At 36.4% G+C, this 20,577-nt stretch overlaps 2 protein-coding genes across 3 annotated transcripts in view; both read left to right on the top strand.

Moving 5' to 3' along the window:
* LOC125817095 (PHD finger protein ALFIN-LIKE 1-like) overlaps positions 1 to 20,577 on the top strand; it is a 115,044-nt gene that overhangs the window by 91,095 nt on the left and 3,372 nt on the right. For both annotated transcript variants that reach the window (XM_049496673.1, XM_049496672.1), the window contains exons 2-4: positions 15,401 to 15,532; positions 15,608 to 15,640; positions 16,105 to 16,327. In XM_049496673.1, the coding sequence (XP_049352630.1) occupies positions 15,439 to 15,532; positions 15,608 to 15,640; positions 16,105 to 16,327 (350 nt within the window). In that variant the 5' untranslated portion in view covers positions 15,401 to 15,438. The remainder of the gene's footprint in view (positions 1 to 15,400; positions 15,533 to 15,607; positions 15,641 to 16,104; positions 16,328 to 20,577) is intronic.
* On the top strand, positions 6,605 to 13,982 carry LOC125817091 (uncharacterized). The gene is made up of 3 exons (XM_049496668.1): positions 6,605 to 6,933; positions 7,205 to 7,626; positions 13,328 to 13,982. The coding sequence occupies exons 1-3, from the start codon at positions 6,769 to 6,771 to the stop codon at positions 13,761 to 13,763; spliced, it is 1,023 nt and encodes a 340-aa protein (XP_049352625.1). The 5' UTR covers positions 6,605 to 6,768; the 3' UTR covers positions 13,764 to 13,982.

The raw sequence follows: 20,577 nt of genomic DNA, 5'->3' as shown, positions 1-20,577 counted from the left end.
TAATTCATGATTCGTTCATCATTCAAGTAGTTTACATTACTATTACACGAGATCAAATAAAACATCCTTCTAGCTCTTTCGTGCTCTTTTCGTTCCAATCTATGTTATATTTTTCGGATTTCGAGATTCAAACAAGTCTATCTTTGACTGTAAATTTTTCATATATCTTTTAATTATTTTGAATTGCCAATTATTGTGACTTATAGTACTTTTTACGTGGTTTACAAATATCTAAATTTCATTTCAAAAAAATTGAAGATTCCACGTGCAAATTTCTTGTCAAACTTAAACTGTTTGACTCTCAAAAAATGAGAAGTGTCACATAAATTAGAACGGAGGAAGTATTATTTATTACGTCAAACCTTAAATCAAAGATTTAGTGAATGATTGAATTAATTTTGTTGTTAAAATCCTTCACAAAAAAGAAAAAAACTAATATTCTTAATAAACAAACTTTAGACCAAACAATAATCTCACGTTATTTTATAAAAAAATTCATTTTTTCTCAAAATATATTTTTACACAACAATAACAACAACATACTCAATATAATCCCTACAAAATGAGGTTTGAGGAGGATAAAGTGTACGTTGACCTTACCACTCCTTAGAGGTAAAAAGATTGTTTCTTATAGACCCTTATGTCACGTCCCGCCACATCACAGTTAAATTTTGCGTCCGGATAGGGGTGGAAGAGTCTAGAGTTGTGGAGAGGTTTCCGGAAGACTCTAGAACCCTTTAGATTATTCAAGAAGACTAGAGAATTCCTTATAATTCTCTAGAATAATTTAGATAGTTTCCAAGAAAGCCTTAAAATTCTCTAGAGTGTGTAGAGAATTCTAAAGAGGGGCTTTTGTGTAAATATCTTAGGGACTTGTAAGTAATTTTAATTTACACTTTAGTCCTTAAGAGTTAGCATGAATAGGGGGTGTCATTCATTTGCAAGGCATCCAACCAAGAATCCAACCATCCAAGTTGTAAACAATCTTCCAAAAGCAATACAAAAGCTTTTTTCCAAAATTCTTTAAGTCTTTCCTTAAGCATTCTCTTAGCGATCTTAGTCGTAAAGGGCTTACTTGAGCTTACAAGATCGTGAAAGATTCGTGAGTAAGTTGTCAAGTGCCGCACGGAGCATTAGTGAGACTCTAAGTCCGTGACAAAGTGGTATCAGAGCGAAGGTTTGATACTAAGGGAATGACAATCGAAGGAGACGTGAACGCCGCTAGTACCACCAACATCCGTCCGGATGGTGGAAAGAAGGCCCGAAAGGGAAAGAAGCACCAAAAGAGTCACGAGGAAGTGCTGTTAGATCCCACACCAAGCGAGGTGCTAACATCTCATCCACCTTCGACCACCGAAGCAAGTGACGATGAACTTGGCGAGGAGCCTATTGACGTCACCGCTGGAGAAGAATGGGTCGCAAGGGTTGAAGTGGCAAGGCAGGCCATGGAGATATTAGGCCGGCGTTTGAATGTGGTCGATGGCAAGTTCAAGACTCTTGAAGACTTCACCCTTGAAGAGACCGAAAACATCCGTAAGGAGTTGGAGGGACATCAGTGGGTCGAGTTTGAGATGAAGGAGGCTATCACTTCCTTGGAGTGTCGGCTCATGGAGGCGTTGAGCACGATTGAGACCATAAGGCCGAGATGAAAGCACTCAAGGAAGGTAGGGCAGCTGGAGGATCATCGTCGCTTGACCGAGATAAGGAGGCCAGGGTCGAGGCTCCCAAGCCACCTATGTTCAAAGGCGTCCGTGACGCGCAAGAGGTGGATAATTTCCTTTGGCATTTGGAGAATTACTTCAAGTGCAACGGGCTGAAGAGCGACGAGAGTAAGATCAACACCGCTGTGTTGTATCTTTCAGAGATGGCTATGCTATGGTGGAGGCGCAAGGAGGCCGAGATAGGGAAGGGGACGTGCACCATCAACACCTGGGAGCAATTCCGGGAGGAGTTCAAGAAAGCCTTTTTCCCTAATAACGTCATCTATGAGGCGAAGCGCAAGTTTAGGGAGTTGAAACAAACAGGCAGTATCCGCGCATATGTGCAGGAGTTCACTACCCTCACACTTCAAATTCCTAACCTCACAGATGATGATATGTTGTTCCACTTCATGGATGGGCTGCAAAATTGGGCCAGGACGGAGTTGGAACGTCGACAAGTCAAGACCATAGATGAAGCCATCGCGCAGGCCGAAGCTTTGACAGACTTCAAGCAGGAGAAGCCCGACAGAGCCAGAGGAGAAGAGATGAGAGGCAGTCATGACAATGGTGGGGGAGCTCGTGGCAAAGGCGAGGAGCAGCGGCCACATCCCAAGAAGCATGACACCTATAAGTCCGAGGGCAAGAAGTCTGGACGTCATGGCAACACGGAGAGGAAGATAGAGGTTGCCAACAAAGGTGGTTGCTACATATGCGGTGGGCCGCATGGTTATGCAAGGTGCCCTGAACTAAAGAGCCTTGGTGCTATTCTGCGAGAGCGGAAGGAGAAAGACGCACAAGAGTAAGGACAAGGCGCAGAGACGACGCAGTTGGGCTTGATAGGACTATGCGGAGCCATCACAAAGCAGCCAGAGAAGCCAAGAGGATACGGCGCGCAGTATGTCGACCTTAAGATCAATGGAAAACCTACTTGTGCTTTGGTCGACACGGGTGCAGAGGTCAATCTCATGACCAAAAAGGCAGCAACGAGGTTGGGGATGAGTTACAGTTCAAGCAACGCCCAACTCAGGACGGTCAATGCACCCCCGACTCCTGTGAGCGGAGTCGCGCATGGAGTGAGCATCATGCTAGGTGAGTGGCAAGGTAAGGCCAACTTCACTGTCGCTCCTTTAGATCTCTTTGACATAATTCTTGGGCAGGAGTTCTTCCAGCAGTGCCACGCAGTGATCGACCCTTACCTCCAACGACTTCTAGTCATGGAGCAAGGAAGATCATGTATGGTGCCCATGATCAAGGTGCCGAAGACGGAAGGACAAGTCCGCCTAACGGCTATGCAGCTCGAGAAAAACCCTAAGAAGAAGGAGTCGATGTCTAGAGCCACCATTGTAAGTTCGAAGAAGGACAATGGTGCAAGAAGGTCTTTGCCACCGTGCATGAAGAAGGTGCCAAAAGAGAACAATGTCGTGATGCTAACGAAGCCGCCGAGGCGCTTGGCTCCTAGGAAGGAGGTAGACCAGAAGACCGATCTAGAAGCGATATGGAAGATGTTGAAGGCGTTGTGCAAGGGCCTTAATCGAGTCAATGGACTATTGGTCGCGCACGCACAAGGCTCGGATGACGATGTAGGAGCAATGCGACGCGGTCGTCGCATCAATAGGTGGGGGAGAGTGTCACGTCCCGCCACATCACAGTTAAATTTTGCGTCCGGATAGGGGTGGAAGAGTCTAGAGTTGTGGAGAGGTTTTCGAAAGACTCTAGAACCCTTTAGATTATTCAAGAAGACTAGAGAATTCCTTAGAATTCTCTAGAATAATTTAGATAGTTTCCAAGAAAGCCTTAAAATTCTCTAAAGTGTGTAGAGAATTCTAAAGAGGGGCTTTTGTGTAAATATCTTAGGGACTTGTAAGTAATTTTAATTTACACTTTAGTCCTTAAGAGTTAGTATGAATAGGGGGTGTCATTCATTTGCAAGGCATCCAACCAAGAATCCAACCATCCAAGTTGTAAAGCAATCTTCCAAAAGCAATACAAAAGCCTTTTTCCAAAATTCTCTAAGTCTTTCCTTAAGCATTCTCTTAGCGATCTTAGTCGTAAAGGGCTTACTTGAGCTTACAAGATCGTGAAAGATTCGTGAGTAAGTTGTCAAGTGCCGCACGGAGCATTAGTGAGACTCTAAGTCCGTGACACTTAGCTCAAGAAATAAAAATAGTGCTAAGCAATATAGAGAAAAAAAAAGTGAAATGAAGAAAGTTATGGTTTAATACTATAGACTAACTGACAAATCATCCTAAACACTAATCATAACAAGATAAAATGATAATCAAAATGTAAAATAAGGCACATGTAATAACCAAACTCAAAGGACAAATAACTACCAGAGTAATACTAAGACTAATAGTATAGAAAAATAAGAGACACAACACTCATCTATCTATCTAATGGTCTACCTTAATTTGTGTGCTCCATAACCTCCTATCTAAGGTCATGTCTTTGGTAAGCTAAAACTGCGTCATATCTCGTCTAATCACCTCTCTCAAATATTTCTTTGGCATGCCTCTACCTCTCCTGAAACCATCTATAGTCAACCTCTCATATCTTCAAACTGTGGCATTTGTGTATCTTCTCTACACATGTTCGAACCATCTCAATTTTGTTTCCACATTTTTCCCTCTATCAAGACCACTATTACCTTGTCTCAGATATCTTCATTCTTAATATTATATCTCCTAGTATGTCCACACATTCATCTCAATATCCTCATCTTTGCAATTTTCATTTTCTGAACGTGAAAGCTCTTTACTGGCTTGACCTCCATACAACATAGTCGATGTAACCACCACTCCATCAAACTTGTTTTTAAATTTTGATAATACCTTCTTATCGCATATGACTTTGAATACGAGCCTCCATTTCATATATCTTGACACGAAAAATTAAAAGATTCATAAGTTAATAAAAAATATGTATTACTATATAAGAAGAGTGAATAAATTCACTCCTCTTTCGACACGTGGCACCCAAAAAAAGGAGAGGGTTGAACATAAGTGTGAATGTGAGGGTATTTAAAAATACCCTCACATTCACACTTATCTACTAAAAAAAAATTACTATATAATATATATAATGTATAATATAAGTACTAGATAAGTGTGAAAGTGAGGGTATTTTGGGTATTTAAAAATACCCTCACATTCACACTTATCTACTAAAAAAATATATATATAAGTAGTAGATTTAAATATATTTAAAAATAATATAAGTAATACTATACTTAGTATGCTTAAAAATAGTAAAAAGTACATAAAAAGTACTACATATCATATTACAATAATTAACAATTATTTGACACTTTCAATTCTATCAATGCCATATAAATTAGGATAAAAAAGGTAACATTTATATTCAAAAATAATATAAGTAATACTATACATTACAATAATTAATAGCTTAAATATTTAAAGGTTATATAAAAAATTTAATTGACTCTCTAAATTCTATTGCTACCACATAAAATGGATTATATGATAAACATATATTGTTTGAAATTGACGAAAAATAAACTATAAATTACAATAATTAACAAAAAAAATTGTCGGCTCCAAAAAATCTATCAATTAAGAACATATATTGTTTCAAATTGACGAAAAAGAAACTATAAATTACAATAATTAACAAAAAAAATTCTCTCGACTCCAACAAATCTATCAATTAATGCCACATAAATTGGGACATGGAAAATAACATATATTCTTTAAAAATTAAGTTCAAAATGTACTATAAAATACAATAATTAACAACTTAATATAGTAAAGAGACATATAAAAAATGGTTAATATTTGAAATTTTGCATGTGCCACATAAATTAGAACAAAGAGAGTAATAAATATTATTTTCAAAATTCTGTAAAAAAAAGGTACTACAAATCACAATAGCTAACAATTTAAAATATTTTTAGAATCATATAAAAATTTCAATAACTTCTCAAATTTCATAATATATGACATAAGAAGAGGGAATAACCAATATATTTATAAAAAGAAATGACATATAAAATGAAATGGACAGAGTATTAGTTTTTGAAAATGGAAAAGAACAAAACACATATAAAATTAAAAGACATATAAAAAAAATTTGGTTTAATTCTCAAACATAAAAAGTAACATATGTTATTAAAAACTTTAATAAAAAGTACTATAATTTACAATAAATAATAACTTAAAATATCTACAAGACAACAAAAAAAAGACTAATTTTTGTACTGCTTGTGTCACATAAATTAGGATTGGGATGATTTTAAAATTTTAATTTTGGTTATACATTATAAAATAGCCGAAAAATTGAATGATATAATTTTTTTAAAAATAACCGAATGAATCGTCCTATCGATAACCCTAATGTTACTTCTACTCTGTTTATTTTTACTTAAATTTAGAAAGATATGTTTCATTTCTACCCTCAATCTTATCGGTACATTTATTTGCTATTTGAAATTGAAATTAAAAAGACAAATGACAAATAAGTTTTTATATTAGCTCACTTATGAGCAAAATATATTATAACAATCTTTACTAATTTTATAACAATACATAAACTATACTCTCTCCGTCCCATATTAGATGGGCACTTCCAACTTTACACGGTGATTAAGAAATCATTAATACATTAAAAGACTTCACCATTTTACCCTTTGTTTATATCAATGCACATTGAAATGAGTTACAAAAAATACACATACAATATAGGAATAGTCATATTAATTGTAGGGTAAAATGGAAAAGAATTAATTAATTATATCCTAATTTAATAAGTGCTCAAATAATATGAAATTCTTTTTTTTAGTAAGATTATCATCTAATATGGGACGGAGAGAGTAACAATATAACTTTATTAATGTTGGGCCCGGACTTTCTTTACTAGTATATATACAAAGAGTTATTACCAAACAAAATATTACCGGTGACCGGTTGGCCCAATACTAGAAATTCCCAACTGGATTAATTTCCCGTTACTCATCCAGAGTGAAGCAAAAGCTCCGTCCGGTGCCTCGTCGGAGAGAGATAAAGTAAGAGAAAATCTTGAAATTGTCGTCGGAGGAAGGAAGAAGAAAAGTATGGGTGTGGACTATTACAAGGTTCTTCAGGTGGACCGAAATGCCAAAGATGATGACCTCAAAAAAGCCTATCGAAAACTCGCTATGAAATGGCATCCTGATAAGAACCCTAACAACAAGAAAGAAGCTGAAGCCAAATTCAAACAAATCTCTGAAGCCTACGATGTAATTACACTTCTCAAACTTCACGGGTTCGATTTATTTTTTCCGATTATGAATTTGTTGTTAATTCTGAGACGAAAAAACAGAAATTTGCATAACCGATTATTCTAATTTTCAAGTGCTGATCAATTTCCGTAATTTGATGTTAATTCTGAACAAGAAAAAGATATAGATCTCTGAGTTTTGAGATGTAATAGGTAACCTTAATTTTCATAAGTTCGATTTATTTTCATTTTCCACAAATTTATAGTTAATTTTGAAGAATTTATTGCAGGTTTTGAGTGATCCACAGAAGAGAGTAGTGTATGATCAATACGGAGAAGAGGGGTTGAAAGGGCAGGTGCCACCGCCAGGTGCTGGTGGATTTTCCGGCCCTTCAGATGGGGGTGGTCATGGGTCGTTTCGATTCAACCCGCGTAGTGCTGATGATATATTCTCCGAATTCTTTGGGTTTTCGACCCCGTATGGTGGGATGGGAGATATGGGTGGACGGGCTGGTGGTCCAAGTTTTTCTAGGGGTATGTTTGGGGAAGATATTTTCACTTCGTTCAGGAATGCTGCTGGCGAAGGTGCATCTGGTAATGCACCACGAAAGGCTGCTCCGATAGAGCGGAACCTTCCTTGTAGTTTGGAGGATCTATATAAGGGAACCACCAAGAAGATGAAGATATCCAGAGAAGTTACTGATGCTACTGGGTGAGTTTTCAGGGTATGCCCTCAGTGATAAAAATCTTACATTTTCCCCTTTTTTCTTGAATAAACAATTTTAAGTTGGTGTTTGTCAGGAGTTAGACTTGTTGTTTGGGTAGGGATGAGAGTGAGACTTAGAGAACCTCTATGAAGGAAAAATATTGCATATAGATATCAAGGATTTAGGCATATCTTATGGATATGCTCATGATTGAGGTATATCTTTTGGAGATGGTCACGTTAATGGTGGTTGATTTTTAAGTTAAAAATTTGTAATAGAATCATTTATGTGCAGACTTAACTTGAAAAGAAAGATTTATACAGTACAATCCTAACTAATCTGATTGAGGCATAGTTGATTGATTCATATTAATGTTAAATTTAAATGTGGTGGCAATAGCTTTGTATTTATCATTTTTGTTTTTACAATGGGATGATCTGAGTGAATGCTATTTAATGCACTGGCTGAACTCAAATATGAAAACCCTTGTGTTAAAGATGGTGGTACATGTTGCCAATGGGAGGTACAAATCCTAGAAGAGACAAAAATATTAAGTGATTTCTTCCGATCTATTCTAGCCTTGGTGGATAGAGTTACCAGGTACATGATGCCGGTGACAAGTGGTAGGTATCCGGTGGAATAGTCGAGGTGCGTGTAAGCTGACCCAGACACCACAGTTGTTAAAAAAAAGACTATGTTTCATTGTATGTGTCTCAAGCACTTTAGGGGTGAAGAGAAAGGAATATGAATATTTATTAAAGAGAGGGAGGGAGCGGGAGGGGGGGGGGGGGGTCAGAGGAAGAGGAAGAGAGAAGGATTATGTATGATGCATTTTTATGTTGGGTAGTCGGCAGTTGGTTTGGTTTTCCTTTTTTTCTTTATAGCATAACCTTGTTAAGGCTGAATTATCATTTATATTGTGCAAATGGAGCATATCGTGGCCAATTGTTATTTTCTGTTGTGTGAAGTGTGTTAGGTAGTTCAGTCGGAAAATTCCTTTTTGCTTGAATGTGGGAGAAGTTCTTGACTAGTTATAGCTGAACTTCCGTTGCTGGTAGCTGCTAGATCAATTAACATGTCCCTAGGGTTGTCAAAGGCTTGCTTAAGCCCCTAAGCGAGGCTCAAAACATGTTGAGTGCTTTGCCTCGCTCAATGTGCCCTTTAGTGTCTTCATTAAGGTTCTAAGATAAATTTTTCCTTGAGAATGATTGTTCCCAAAGAGGCGACATTAAACAATTTGGTATTTCACTTTTTCGTAAAAAAAAATCAATTTCTTTGTCCATATATTTGTTATTCATGCTTATAATTACTTGTCTTGGACTAAACATATATATATCTTCAGAGGGTCGAGAAGAGTCTAGCAAGGTGGTAGAAAAGATATTTGTCAAAGGCTGGGAAGGACTTGCTTATTAAGAGCACCTTGTCTTGCATTCCCACTTACTGCATGTCTCAGTTTCATGCTCCAACTTCGGTCACTGAAAAGTTGGAAAAGACTCGGAGAAATTTCCTTTGGATGTGGTGCATGGGACAAGAAAATTTCACTTGGTCTCACATCTCGTAAAAAATAGGGAGCACTCAGAATTAAAGATTTAAAAGTTTTTAATAAAGCTTTACTAGGTAAATCGTTGTGGAGTTTCGGGTGGAGGTCTAGGCTCTGTGGAGGGGAGTGATAGTTGATAACTATAGGAGTATGGAAAGTGGGTGGAAGACTAGAGATATCATTTCGCCTTTCGGTTGTGGTTTGTGAAGGAATATCATGAAGGAATGGGATAATTTTGTGCAAAATATCTCATTCAAGGATAAAGACAGGAGGCGAGTTTGTTTTTGGGGACATAGCGTGGGAACATAAAATTGAATGATGAATTTCAGAGTTTGAGTATTCTTGTCAAAGAGACTTGACAATTCATCAAATTAGGGGGTGCACAAGGTAGAGAGATACTTTGGGATTTGAGATTTAAAAGGAATTTTCAAGATTAGGAAGTGAATGAGTTGCAAAGATTATTGGCCGTACTTCATGAGAAAGTCAATTTGATGGATAATTTCAATGTTAGATGGTGGGGCTTGGGAATAACGGGGTGTTCTCGGTCAAGTCCTTTTATGAATAATTGTTGATTAGGGAGGACCTTGTTTTCCATATAATGCAATATGGGTTCCAAATGCACCGAGAAGTTGTGTTTTTTCACTCGGCTAGATACTAGAGGGTGATTCTAATAGCAGAAGATCTGAGAAAACAGAAGGTTGTCTGCGTTAGTTGGTGTTACTTACATGTGCAAAGAGGCGGGTGAGGATATGGATCATCTTCTTTTACATTGTGGGATAACCATGAGATTATGGTGCGATATATGTATGTGGTCTGGCACTCCCTGGGCAATACCAAAAACAGTGAATGAGTTGATGTTGAGTTGGAACTTGGAAGAGCGGGAGGAAGATAAGACAAAGGGCTTAGAAAGTGATTCCACTTGCGCTAAAGTTGGTAGTCTTGGCAAAGAGGAATAAGAGAGCTTTTGAAGGTGTAGAATCGAGCTTCTCTCAGTTGAGAAGTAGTCTCCGTTTCCTTATTTTCTTTTGGTGTAATCAGAAAGTCCCTTGTTGTATAGATGATTGGGTGGAATTTGTAGAGAATCATAGTGTAGATTCTTTACCTTTTGGTATACGCTTGTATATGATCTGTTTTACCATGTATAAACATGAAAATACTTTTACTTGATAAAAATAAATTAAAATAAAAAATTCATTTTTTTTCTATTTGCACCTTTTTTTCATTAAAGCCCACATTTTAGTTGCTCTTAAAGTCAAGTACCTTAGAGCTTTTTTACGCTTTTTGCTTTTGATATCACTACATATCTCTAGAAGCTAGTTGCTTGGACTTTTCTCTTTTGATGCTGCACTCGTGTCATCACGACATGGGTGTGGATCTTTATTGAATTTGGTCCATTGATTTTTGGGTGCTTTGACCAAAATCAATGGAGAAATTTGGAACAGATACAATGAGATTTTTCGGTAATCAAAATAAAAGGGTTGATGTGAAATTGAAGAAAATAATATATAGAAATTTCTATGTCAGTCATTTTTCTTATATTACTCCCTGTAGTCCATATTGAGTGAATTGTTGGGGCATGCACACCCTAAAGAAAAATATTTGTGGACATAAATTAAAGGCTACTTTCCTATTATTACCTTTTTAGTTATTTCCAAACTAGTCATCAAGAAAATATAAAGTAGCTCAGAACCTCATTAAATGAAGGGTAAATAGAATCTGATCAATGTTCTTGAACTTTGAATAATTCACTTAATTTGAATTATGAAAAAAGTCTCAACAATTCACTTGATATGAACTAGAGGGACTACCACTTTCTGTAAGCTTTCCACATAATGTCTCATAATTTAGACATATAACTCTATTTTTAAATGTTTGAATTATTAGCCATATCTCCACTCCTTATTTGTACCTGGATCAGTACCCCAAATCTTAAAATTTTGATCATGAAGTATCCAACCTCTAGATCTGCACCCTTATCAGACACCCAGACCCAACAACTTAGTGTGGAAGTAGAAATTTATATCATACAAAGATGATGACCTTAGATTTGTTATCAAATCCGTATTATAACCTCAACCATGGTCATAATGTATTCTTTAACCTTCTCCAATGGAGTGATGATGATCTAGATTCTAGACAATGCAAAAGACTCACAAGTTCTGAAATAAGCTCATTTTATGACTTTTAAGTGTTGAAGCTGTAATAAAAGAGCTTGTTGCTTCTGCTTCTACAAATTCATCATAGGCTCATTTTCCTCTTCCGTTTTCTGCATTATTGATGCTGAGAAAGTAAGGGCGAGTTCTCATGTTGACGTATGCACAAACCCGTTTTCAGGCCTGACAATAAGCGATAGACTAGCATAAAGGAAAAGGAGAAACTGTGATCAAGAATTGGAATTACTTTATGAAAAAAATACACGATCATTTTAGTGTTTGCATTTCTCAATAAAATGGTCTACAGTATCGTAATTTGGTACCACCAGTGGCATTAAGTAATCTCACTGTGTGTTCCAGAAGTAGGATGAGTTAATCAATCTGTCTCACCAAAATGAGGATGTACTGATAACTAGCTGGAGAATGTGAAGCACAGATATAAAACATCATTTTAGGGAAGGACACTTGTGATTTGAGTATTTATTGGTGCCACTTAATTTAGTTTATTACCTGCAAGCTGTGAGTAGAAGTTACTGTATGAATGGTTGACAGCATAGTTATTAAACTTTCTGCGATTGTGTTAAAGTTATACAGCATGTGCCCAATAGTTAACAAGTTGGTTGTCATATTGAGTATTTTAATACAACTTTTTGTTTTGTGCTCCATTTGCTTGTTGCCCCTCCCTGGCTCATGTTTGGTAAGATCAGAGTCTCAAAAATTGCAAGGTATTTACCTCTTTACCCTTTTTCTTTTGATAAGTACCTCTTCCCTTTTCCTTTCATAAGCAATAAGGTCCATGCTTGTTCTGAATGTTAAGAAATATATGTCACATTTTTGAAAGATGATGGTAAATCAAGACAGAGAAGTGTGCTGTCCTCCTGTGATGTCTGTTTGAGACAAAAACACTTGCATATTTATGGTGCTATTTCTAATTTTCTTTCAAGCCTTGTTTGGTTTCAAGAGTCCCTGTTTTTCATCCTTTGTTTCTCTTTTGGAAGGCATCCGTGGATGTTTTCCCATATGCACAGGGAAAGCACGACATGTTCACGTATTTCATTTATTATTATATAGAATTTCAAGGGTTTATAGAAGAACAAAATAAAAGAAGAGAGGAAAAGTAGAATAATGGGGGAAAGAAGTCTGATGCTAGTTCTTACAAACACTTTTATCTTATTACTATTATTTTTGAATGCTTTTTGTATTCTTTTATTTGGATGGTTGAAAGTTTTAAGTGACTGCTTGGTATGAATTTTACTATCAGGGTAATTCTGTAGTCCCTCTAATTACGTAACCATTTTTGTCTTTGGCTTTTTCCCTAGAAGGAATTAGTTGTAGGGAATTGGGAAGTTCTTAAATGGAATTTAATTTCGGAAGAAAATATAAACTCTATCACTTTTCTTTGGATCGGAAAATATAACGTGTATATATTATACACACACACATACATATGTATTGTGATTTTCTTTGATGATGTAAAGAGTATACATATATATTGTCTCTTCAAGTGAAGCTTAATGTTACGTTGCTAATTTTGCTGGGATTTGAAGTTAGCACATTTTTGGGTGTGCAAATGACTACTCCAGTGAAATGATACCAGTCATTCATTCGAACTCTGACGCAAACAAAACCTGGTACTTAGGTGGGGAGGAGGATATAGAAGCAGCCTCATTACATAATTATAAACAGTTAACCTTCTCAAAAAAGAAGCAGCCTCATTATCGCCGAGTTTTGAACTGTGTGCCACAGATCGGCATTTCTCCTCTATGTGTTTATATGAGTGTGTCGGTTCATGTCAATTCTCTTTTTCAACCCAATCACTGTGAAGTTTTTGTTTCTCACATTGCGAAGTGCTTTCTGCTACTTTTGAAAGAAGCAACAGGTCCTTGGATTCCTGCTGGTGAAGCACTTGGTGTTTTGGAATGTTGAGTTGTATTTTTTCAATTACCTTTAATTATATTTCCAGTTGATTCCTAGTAAAAGTTTCTAATCCCGTTCAGAATGTTGTTTCTACAGGAGACCCAGTACGACAGAGGAAATTCTAACAATTGATATCAAACCAGGATGGAAGAAGGGGACTAAAATAACATTTCCAGAGAAAGGAAACGAGCAACGAGGCATAATTCCATCAGACCTTGTCTTCATAATTGATGAGAAGCCGCATAGTGTCTTCAAGAGAGATGGCAATGACCTCGTTGTCACCCAGAAAATCCCCTTGGTAGAGGCTCTTACTGGATACACTGCACAAATAACAACCCTTGATGGACGGAATCTAACTGTACCAATTAATTCCATCATTAGTCCAAATTATGAAGAAGTTATCAAAGGAGAAGGTATGCCCATTCCTAAGGAACCTAGCAGAAAAGGCAACTTGAGAGTAAAGTTTAACATCAAGTTCCCCAGCAAGCTTACTTCTGAGCAGAAAGCTGGCATTAAGCGATACTTGACATGATGAGTGGACATTAGCTCCTATAGTTTTCCACCAAATGCTACATAAGCCTCACCCCGTCTCGTCTTCATCATGCAAAGAAATATGCACTTTGTTTATTTGTTTATTTCTTCTGCAACATTTAAGTCTGTTATTTCAATATCACTTGCCTTCTAAACTGAGCATCCCGTGGAATCTCTATTTCCATTGTTCTGTGTGGTGATAGAGTACAGTTGGATCCAACGCTCTCCTCTTGTGTACTCTTTTGTCAATACTAGATGTGGGTGTGCCCGTGCATTGCACGGGCTTATGAGTGTAGGCCCTATGTCATGCTTCTCTTTTTCCCTGCTATATTATCATTCTATTTACTACTAATTATAAGAAAACTGATTATTGAAGGATAAGCCAGTTGGTAACTGGTGTTATCTAAACTTTGACAGAATATACTTCTTTGTTTTTGATATGAGAAACTATCTGGAAATCACATCTAAAGATTATATATAATTTGAAAATTGTCTCAATATTCCTTAGATTTCACTAGTTGTGTGGTTCAAGATAATATTTTTATGGATTCTTTGATCTTGTAATATAAACACAAGTGCTTAAGTCGAAAGATAACAGCTTTGAATGAAAAAAGGATTGATGTTTTCTCGTCCAGATTAACAGCCAAACTGGAAATGTGTTGTTTCTTCCATTGACACAACAAACTTTTGAAGTTATATGCTAATGGGTTATGTTGCTTGGACTCTTCGGAAGTGCCATCAGGTGTGTTCAGATCCTCTAAAAATAGTGCATTTTTGGTGGGCAAGATACGTGTGCCAACATTTTTGAAATATCGGACACGAGTGTGACAATATTTTTGGAGAGTCCAAACAATGTAACTTTTAGTACCTATTTTTGCTTCATTCTTATTTCACCTTCAAAGGGGTCTATGTCATGACATCAAAATAATAAAGATAATTGATCTTCTAAATAAGAAGGTTTATGGCATTGGAATGGAGTGATTACATATAATTTTAGAAGATTTAAATAAATATTTATTATCTTTTTTTCTTCTTTTTTTCATCCGTACACAGATGTAAAGTACAAAGAAGTAAATATACAAAGAAATGAAGGAGATTAGCATCGATAATATATAACAAATCAACAATATATATTAATTTTGACTTAAAATTGTCAATTGACTTTTCAATAGCTTGTTGTTTGGATTAACCACATTGCGAATTATAATTTCAATATGGAACACACACATATATAAATCTTGTTTCAAAAATATTTTAAAAATCAATTTTAAGTGTATTACAAAAAATAATAATTTATAGCTAAGGTAAAGATAGAGTTTTTAGTATTGAGTAATCTTTATCTTTAGAAAAGCTATTTTCCCCCAATTTTGACACAACTTAAAAATACTTATTTTTTCACCAATAAATTAACCTAACACCTTTATTCTTTAACATAATAAATAATTTATTTCTGAAAAATAAATATTTTGAATCTTTTGACCAAACAAGCAAGGATCTTTTTGCTTAAATAAATCAAATTATAAGAATCTATCTAGTAATAAAAAATAGTCCTACTCCCACAATTATAAGCTATCTCATTTGCCTTTAATTTTTCGAAAAATTATAATATCAGTTCCCAGTAATTTTTCCTCCTTCTTTTGTTAGATCTCAGAATAAATTGTTGTTGAGGTACGAAAATGGCCTCAATTTCTTCAAGTCCTCGAAGTGTAGAAGAGATCTTCAAAGATTACAGTACTCGTCGTGTTGGGATACTTCGTGCTTTAACTGACGGTACTTTATTTTCATGCATACTTTTTAATGTTATAAATTTTTCAATTTGGCTATTAATTGTTTTCTGTTTTTCAGATGTGGATGAATTCTATAATCTCTGTGATCCAGGTAATTTTTTGTTTAATTTACTTTCTGGGTTATTGTAGATCGTGGATTCTTGCTTTTAGTTGCCGTCAAAAAAGTCCTCATTTTTTTATTTTTTTTTATATTTTTAGCTTTGAAGGTGAAAAATTGATATGCTTAATCTGAATATTTGATGCTAAATCAATGAGCTTTTTTAGTCTACAAAGTGGATTTTTGAAAATTCGGCTAATTGAAACATTTTTTTTAAAAAAAATTTGGCTTTTGCTTGATTGACCAGACATTATTGGTAATATTCTTCAAAGTTTCTTAGCAAAAATGGTTGTATTAAAGAAAATGTATTTTTTCCGAAACATTCTTAACAAGGAGAATTTGAACAAAGTGAAAATCTTAGTTTAAATAAAGTTTTAACTAGACCGGTTGTGACTTGTCTTGACATTTTCTGTTTTTATGCTTTTTTTGTGTTAAAATGTGTTACTACTTGGGTGTAGAGAAGGAAAATTTGTGTCTTTATGGACATCCAAATGAAACTTGGGAAGTCAACCTTCCTGCGGAGGAAGTTCCACCTGAGCTGCCAGAGCCAGCACTTGGGATAAATTTTGCTAGGGATGGAATGAATCGTAGAGATTGGCTATCCCTGGTTGCTGTTCACAGTGATTGTTGGTTGCTTTCTGTGGCTTTCTATTTTGGAGCTCGTCTTAATCGAAACGAAAGGTACTCTTTTGTTTGTTATTAATTAAGATAAATCAACGTCTATAGTATTGGATTTACTTTTAGAAAATGTGGGATCTCTCTCCACTGTTTTTCGTGTAGCTCATTGATATTTTCAAAACTCTAGATAGAGTCTATGCTGAGTATTTTTTTACTATGGCCATCTCTGCCCCTTCCTGTATGTAGTTCCGAACTTCCTGCTATGATTTTGATGTCTCATGGAAAAAGGGGATAACTTTTTCTTTGTTGTAAAGTTGTTAATTGGCTATATTTGAACATTCTAGATGTTGAGCAACACAATTTCAATGTCCTGAAAAGCCATTGTAAGTGTTAGAGTCATTAATTATCTTGAATTTGTTCTACTTTCCCATACAACAAAGTTGGTCTATCCACCACTCTAGAGAACTTACCCTTAATCCCTTGAGAACACGTTCTTATTGCACACTACCTCGGAGGCAAGCCTCCATTTCACCCACCCCGCTCCAATATGATGTGCAACATCATCATCAATCTCCCCGTTTCTTTGAATTATTGGCCCAAAAATACTTGAAACTTCCTCTCTTGGGTATGACTTGTGCATCTATCTTCACTCCCTCCTCTGCTTCATGAATTACGTTACTACATTTGCACTCCAGATACTCTGATTTAGTCCTGCTTAACCTAAAACCCTTTGACTCTAGGGCCTATTTCCAAATTTCCAGCCTATCATGAACTGCACCACACGTCTTGTCAATCAATACTATGGCATTTATGAATAACATACACCACGACATCTCTCCATGAATATGTCGTGTCAATTCGTCCATCTCTAAGGCAAATAGGAGCGGGATAAGGGTTGCCCTGTGGTGAAATCCCGTCATGATCAGGAAGTGTTGTTAGTCACCTCTCACTATTCTAACTCGTATCTTGGCACCATTGTACATGCCCTTAATTGCCCTAATATAAGTCGCAGGTACACCTTTAAACTCCAAACATCTCTAAAAGACCTCCCTAGGGACTATATCATTTATCTTTTCCATGTCAATGAGCATGTGTAAGTCTCTCTTTCTGTCCCTATATTGCTCCAACAATCTCTGTACAAGATAAATGACTTCTATAGTTGATCACCCCAGCATGAATCGGTGTGGGTTCTTGGAGATAGACTCACCCCTCCTCCAATGGCGTACGCAAGATTTTTTGCAAGTGGTGTCACCTTTTAAGTATATATATATATAACACAATTCACGTATACTATTATATCTTTTCCAAAAAGTAATTAAAACAAATTTAAAACTTTTTCTGGATATATTTTTGTTTTGAAAATTATCTCATTAAATATAATAGTGCTACATTTTTATTTTTATATAAAATATCAAAAAAATAAAAAGCAAAGGAAGAACGTAAAAAAGAAAAAAAGAAAAAAAGAAGAAAAACTACATATTTATTTTTATATAAAATATCAAAAAAATAAAAAATAGAAGGCAAAGGAAGAACAGAAATAAAGAAAAAAGAAGAAAGAAGAAAAGCAAAGTTGTCCAGGTTCGAACTCACGGCCCACATAGCAATTGACGCACATAACCAACTGAGCTGCGTGCCACTTTATGTCAAACTAAACACTATATAGTATATATCTTTTCTCTTTTCTGCCTTATATATATATATATATATATATATACATATATATAGCATATTTTCAGACAAAGCTGTGTCCCGTGACACCCCTTGGGCAGTGGCAGAGCCACCTTAACCCCCTTCGGCGGAATATTATTTATACATGGTTAAAATATTTTTTTAGGTATATATAGTAGATGTCGAACCCCCTTCGGCTACTTTGTGTGTCTATTTTTTCAGATTTTGAACTCCCTTATTGAAAATTCTGGCTCCGCCACAGCCCTTGGGTCTTCCTAGATTCATCCTTGCCCTCCTCATCCTTATCTTGACCACCCTCTCTCAGACTTTCATATTATGACTTAGTAGCTTGATACCCATGTAGTTGTTGCAATTCTGAATATCACCCTTATTCTTGTACAATGGAACCATTGTACTCCAATTCTATTCTTTTGGCCTCTTAACCGTCTTAAATATGACAGTAAATAACCAGTCAACCACTCCAAACTTGTTTTGCTAGTATTATTCCAAAAATCCACTGGGATCACGTCTGGCCTAATCGCTTTTCCTCTCCTCATCTTACAAATAGCTCCCTCAACCTCTGTAGCCTTATCCACCTACATTACTAGAATCCCTAGGATTGAAATACCTTTTTTTTCATCTCTATCTAATGTTGGCCTCTTCTCTTAACACTTTGCCATTATCATCCTTCATGCACTTCATTTGGTCCAAGCTACGATTCTTCCTATCCTCACCTTTGCGAGCCTATACATCTTTCTATTCCCACGTTTGCTCCTCGAGCTCTTCATACAAGTGCTCAAAAGATGTTGTTTTAGCCGTTGTGATGGCTAGTTTCACTGCCTTCTTCGCCATCTTATACCTCTCCCTATTCTTCCTTGTCTAAGCTTTCCACTAACATCGTATAAGCAACCTTCTCGGCTTTCACGTTTCCTTGCACCTCTCCATTCCACCAACAATCCGTTTATGCCCGCCTTAGCTCCCCCTTAAGACCCCTAATATCTAGTCTAATTGCTTCCCTAAGCTATCCTGGTCGGCATACTATTTGCATCCCCGCTACTCCCCCATGCCCCTATAGCCACCAACTTTTCTCTGATCTCCTAGGCTTTCGCCTTTGTCAGGCCTCCCTATTTAATCCTTGGTTGGGTATATGTAGCCCTTTTCTTCTTCTTCCACTTGATATCTAAATCCATTACCACAAGCTTATGTTGGGTTGTAAGATTCTCGCTCTGGATAACCTTGTAGTCCTTGGATAAACCTCTATCATACTTCCCAAGGAGCAAGTAATTTATCTCAGTCTTGACTACTGAACTACGATATGTCACCAACTCAAAAGCTTTTGCGAATTCTAAAAGTAAAACTCCTCCTTCATTTCTGTCCCCAAAGCCGAGACCGCCATGCACATTGCCATATCCTCTTAAAGTGATCCCTATGTGACCTTTAAAATCTCCTCCTAACAATAGTTTCAGTCTACGGGATACCTCTCACAACCTCGTCCAACTCCTCCCAGAAGTGCATTTTGACCTCCTTGTTCAACCGCCTGTGGAACTTATGCACTAATAATGTTGAAATTTATCCTTCCCAAAGCTATCTTAATAACCATCATCCTATTAGTCACCCTCCTAACCTTTACCACTTGTTCCCCGAGTTTCCTATCTACTAAGATGCCTACGCTATTCCTAATCCTCAAGCTTCCTAAGTACCACAACTTAAATCCGTCTACATCCCTATCCTTGGTTCCTGCCCATTTGATTTCCTGGACAACCTACAATGATCTTCCTTTCCTTAAGAATCTTCACCAACTCTTATCGTCTTCCTGTTGATGTCCCTATGTTCCAAGATCCAACTCTCAACCTAGAAGCACCCTTTGGTACCCTTACCCACCCCTACCCCTCACACCCATCCTCAATCAAGGACATGACCTTAAACTTCCATCAAACCCCGACTACACTAACACAGGTTATAACAATACTCAAGTGAAATAATCAAGGGTTCCCCTAAATTGACACTACAACAATCGAAGGAATCTAGAAAAAGGAAAAACAGTGCAACTAACTGGCAGGAAACAAGAATGAAAAATAATCAGGAGTTCACCAAAATTGACACCAAAACAACCACAGAGTCTAGAATTAAAGGAAAAACAGTGCAACTAACAAGCAAAAAACGAAATATACATCAATTAAGCAATCTAATTAAAACACAGACTGTACAAATTAATTCAATACACCTAATTTAAAAAAGGCTAACTGAGCAAATTAATTCAATCAATTTTTTAGAATAAACAAGCAAGGTTTCTCAGTGATACCAGATGCAAGAAAAAGTATCATAAGCAATACGCAAATAACAAAAAGATGCAGACAAAATGCGATGCTAGGGAGGTGATTAATCCAAACTTAAACTATTTTTCTAATATTTATGGCCAGAGGAAGTTCTAATCAATGTATGTAATCTCAGTATAATCCCATGTGCTCCCCGATAGTAACTGCTTGTTATAGTCCCGAACCGCTCCTGGCCCGCAGTATCCCATATTTGCACCTTGATTATCTTTTCATCCTGCTCTGGTCCTCATTTTGGAATCAGCTCTGATGGTGCTAATGTAACTGTCGTCATTGGCGAATCTGAGAAGAAGACTGTAATTGCTGACAGAA

This window comes from Solanum verrucosum, unplaced genomic scaffold, assembly GCF_900185275.1.
Source record: "Solanum verrucosum unplaced genomic scaffold, falcon-dt-bn FXZP01000094.1, whole genome shotgun sequence".
Lineage (NCBI taxonomy): Eukaryota > Viridiplantae > Streptophyta > Magnoliopsida > Solanales > Solanaceae > Solanum > Solanum verrucosum.
This window is presented reverse-complemented; position numbering and strand designations above follow the sequence as displayed.

Bases quoted from the DNA above. Each gene is read 5' to 3' on its own strand.
- LOC125817091 (XM_049496668.1), top strand. From the start codon at position 6,769: ATGGGTGTGGACTATTACAAGGTTCTTCAGGTGGACCGAAATGCCAAA. The intron at 6,934-7,204 runs GTAATTACACTT...AATTTATTGCAG, and splicing joins AAATCTCTGAAGCCTACGAT to GTTTTGAGTGATCCACAGAA. The intron at 7,627-13,327 runs GTGAGTTTTCAG...TTGTTTCTACAG, and splicing joins GAAGTTACTGATGCTACTGG to GAGACCCAGTACGACAGAGG.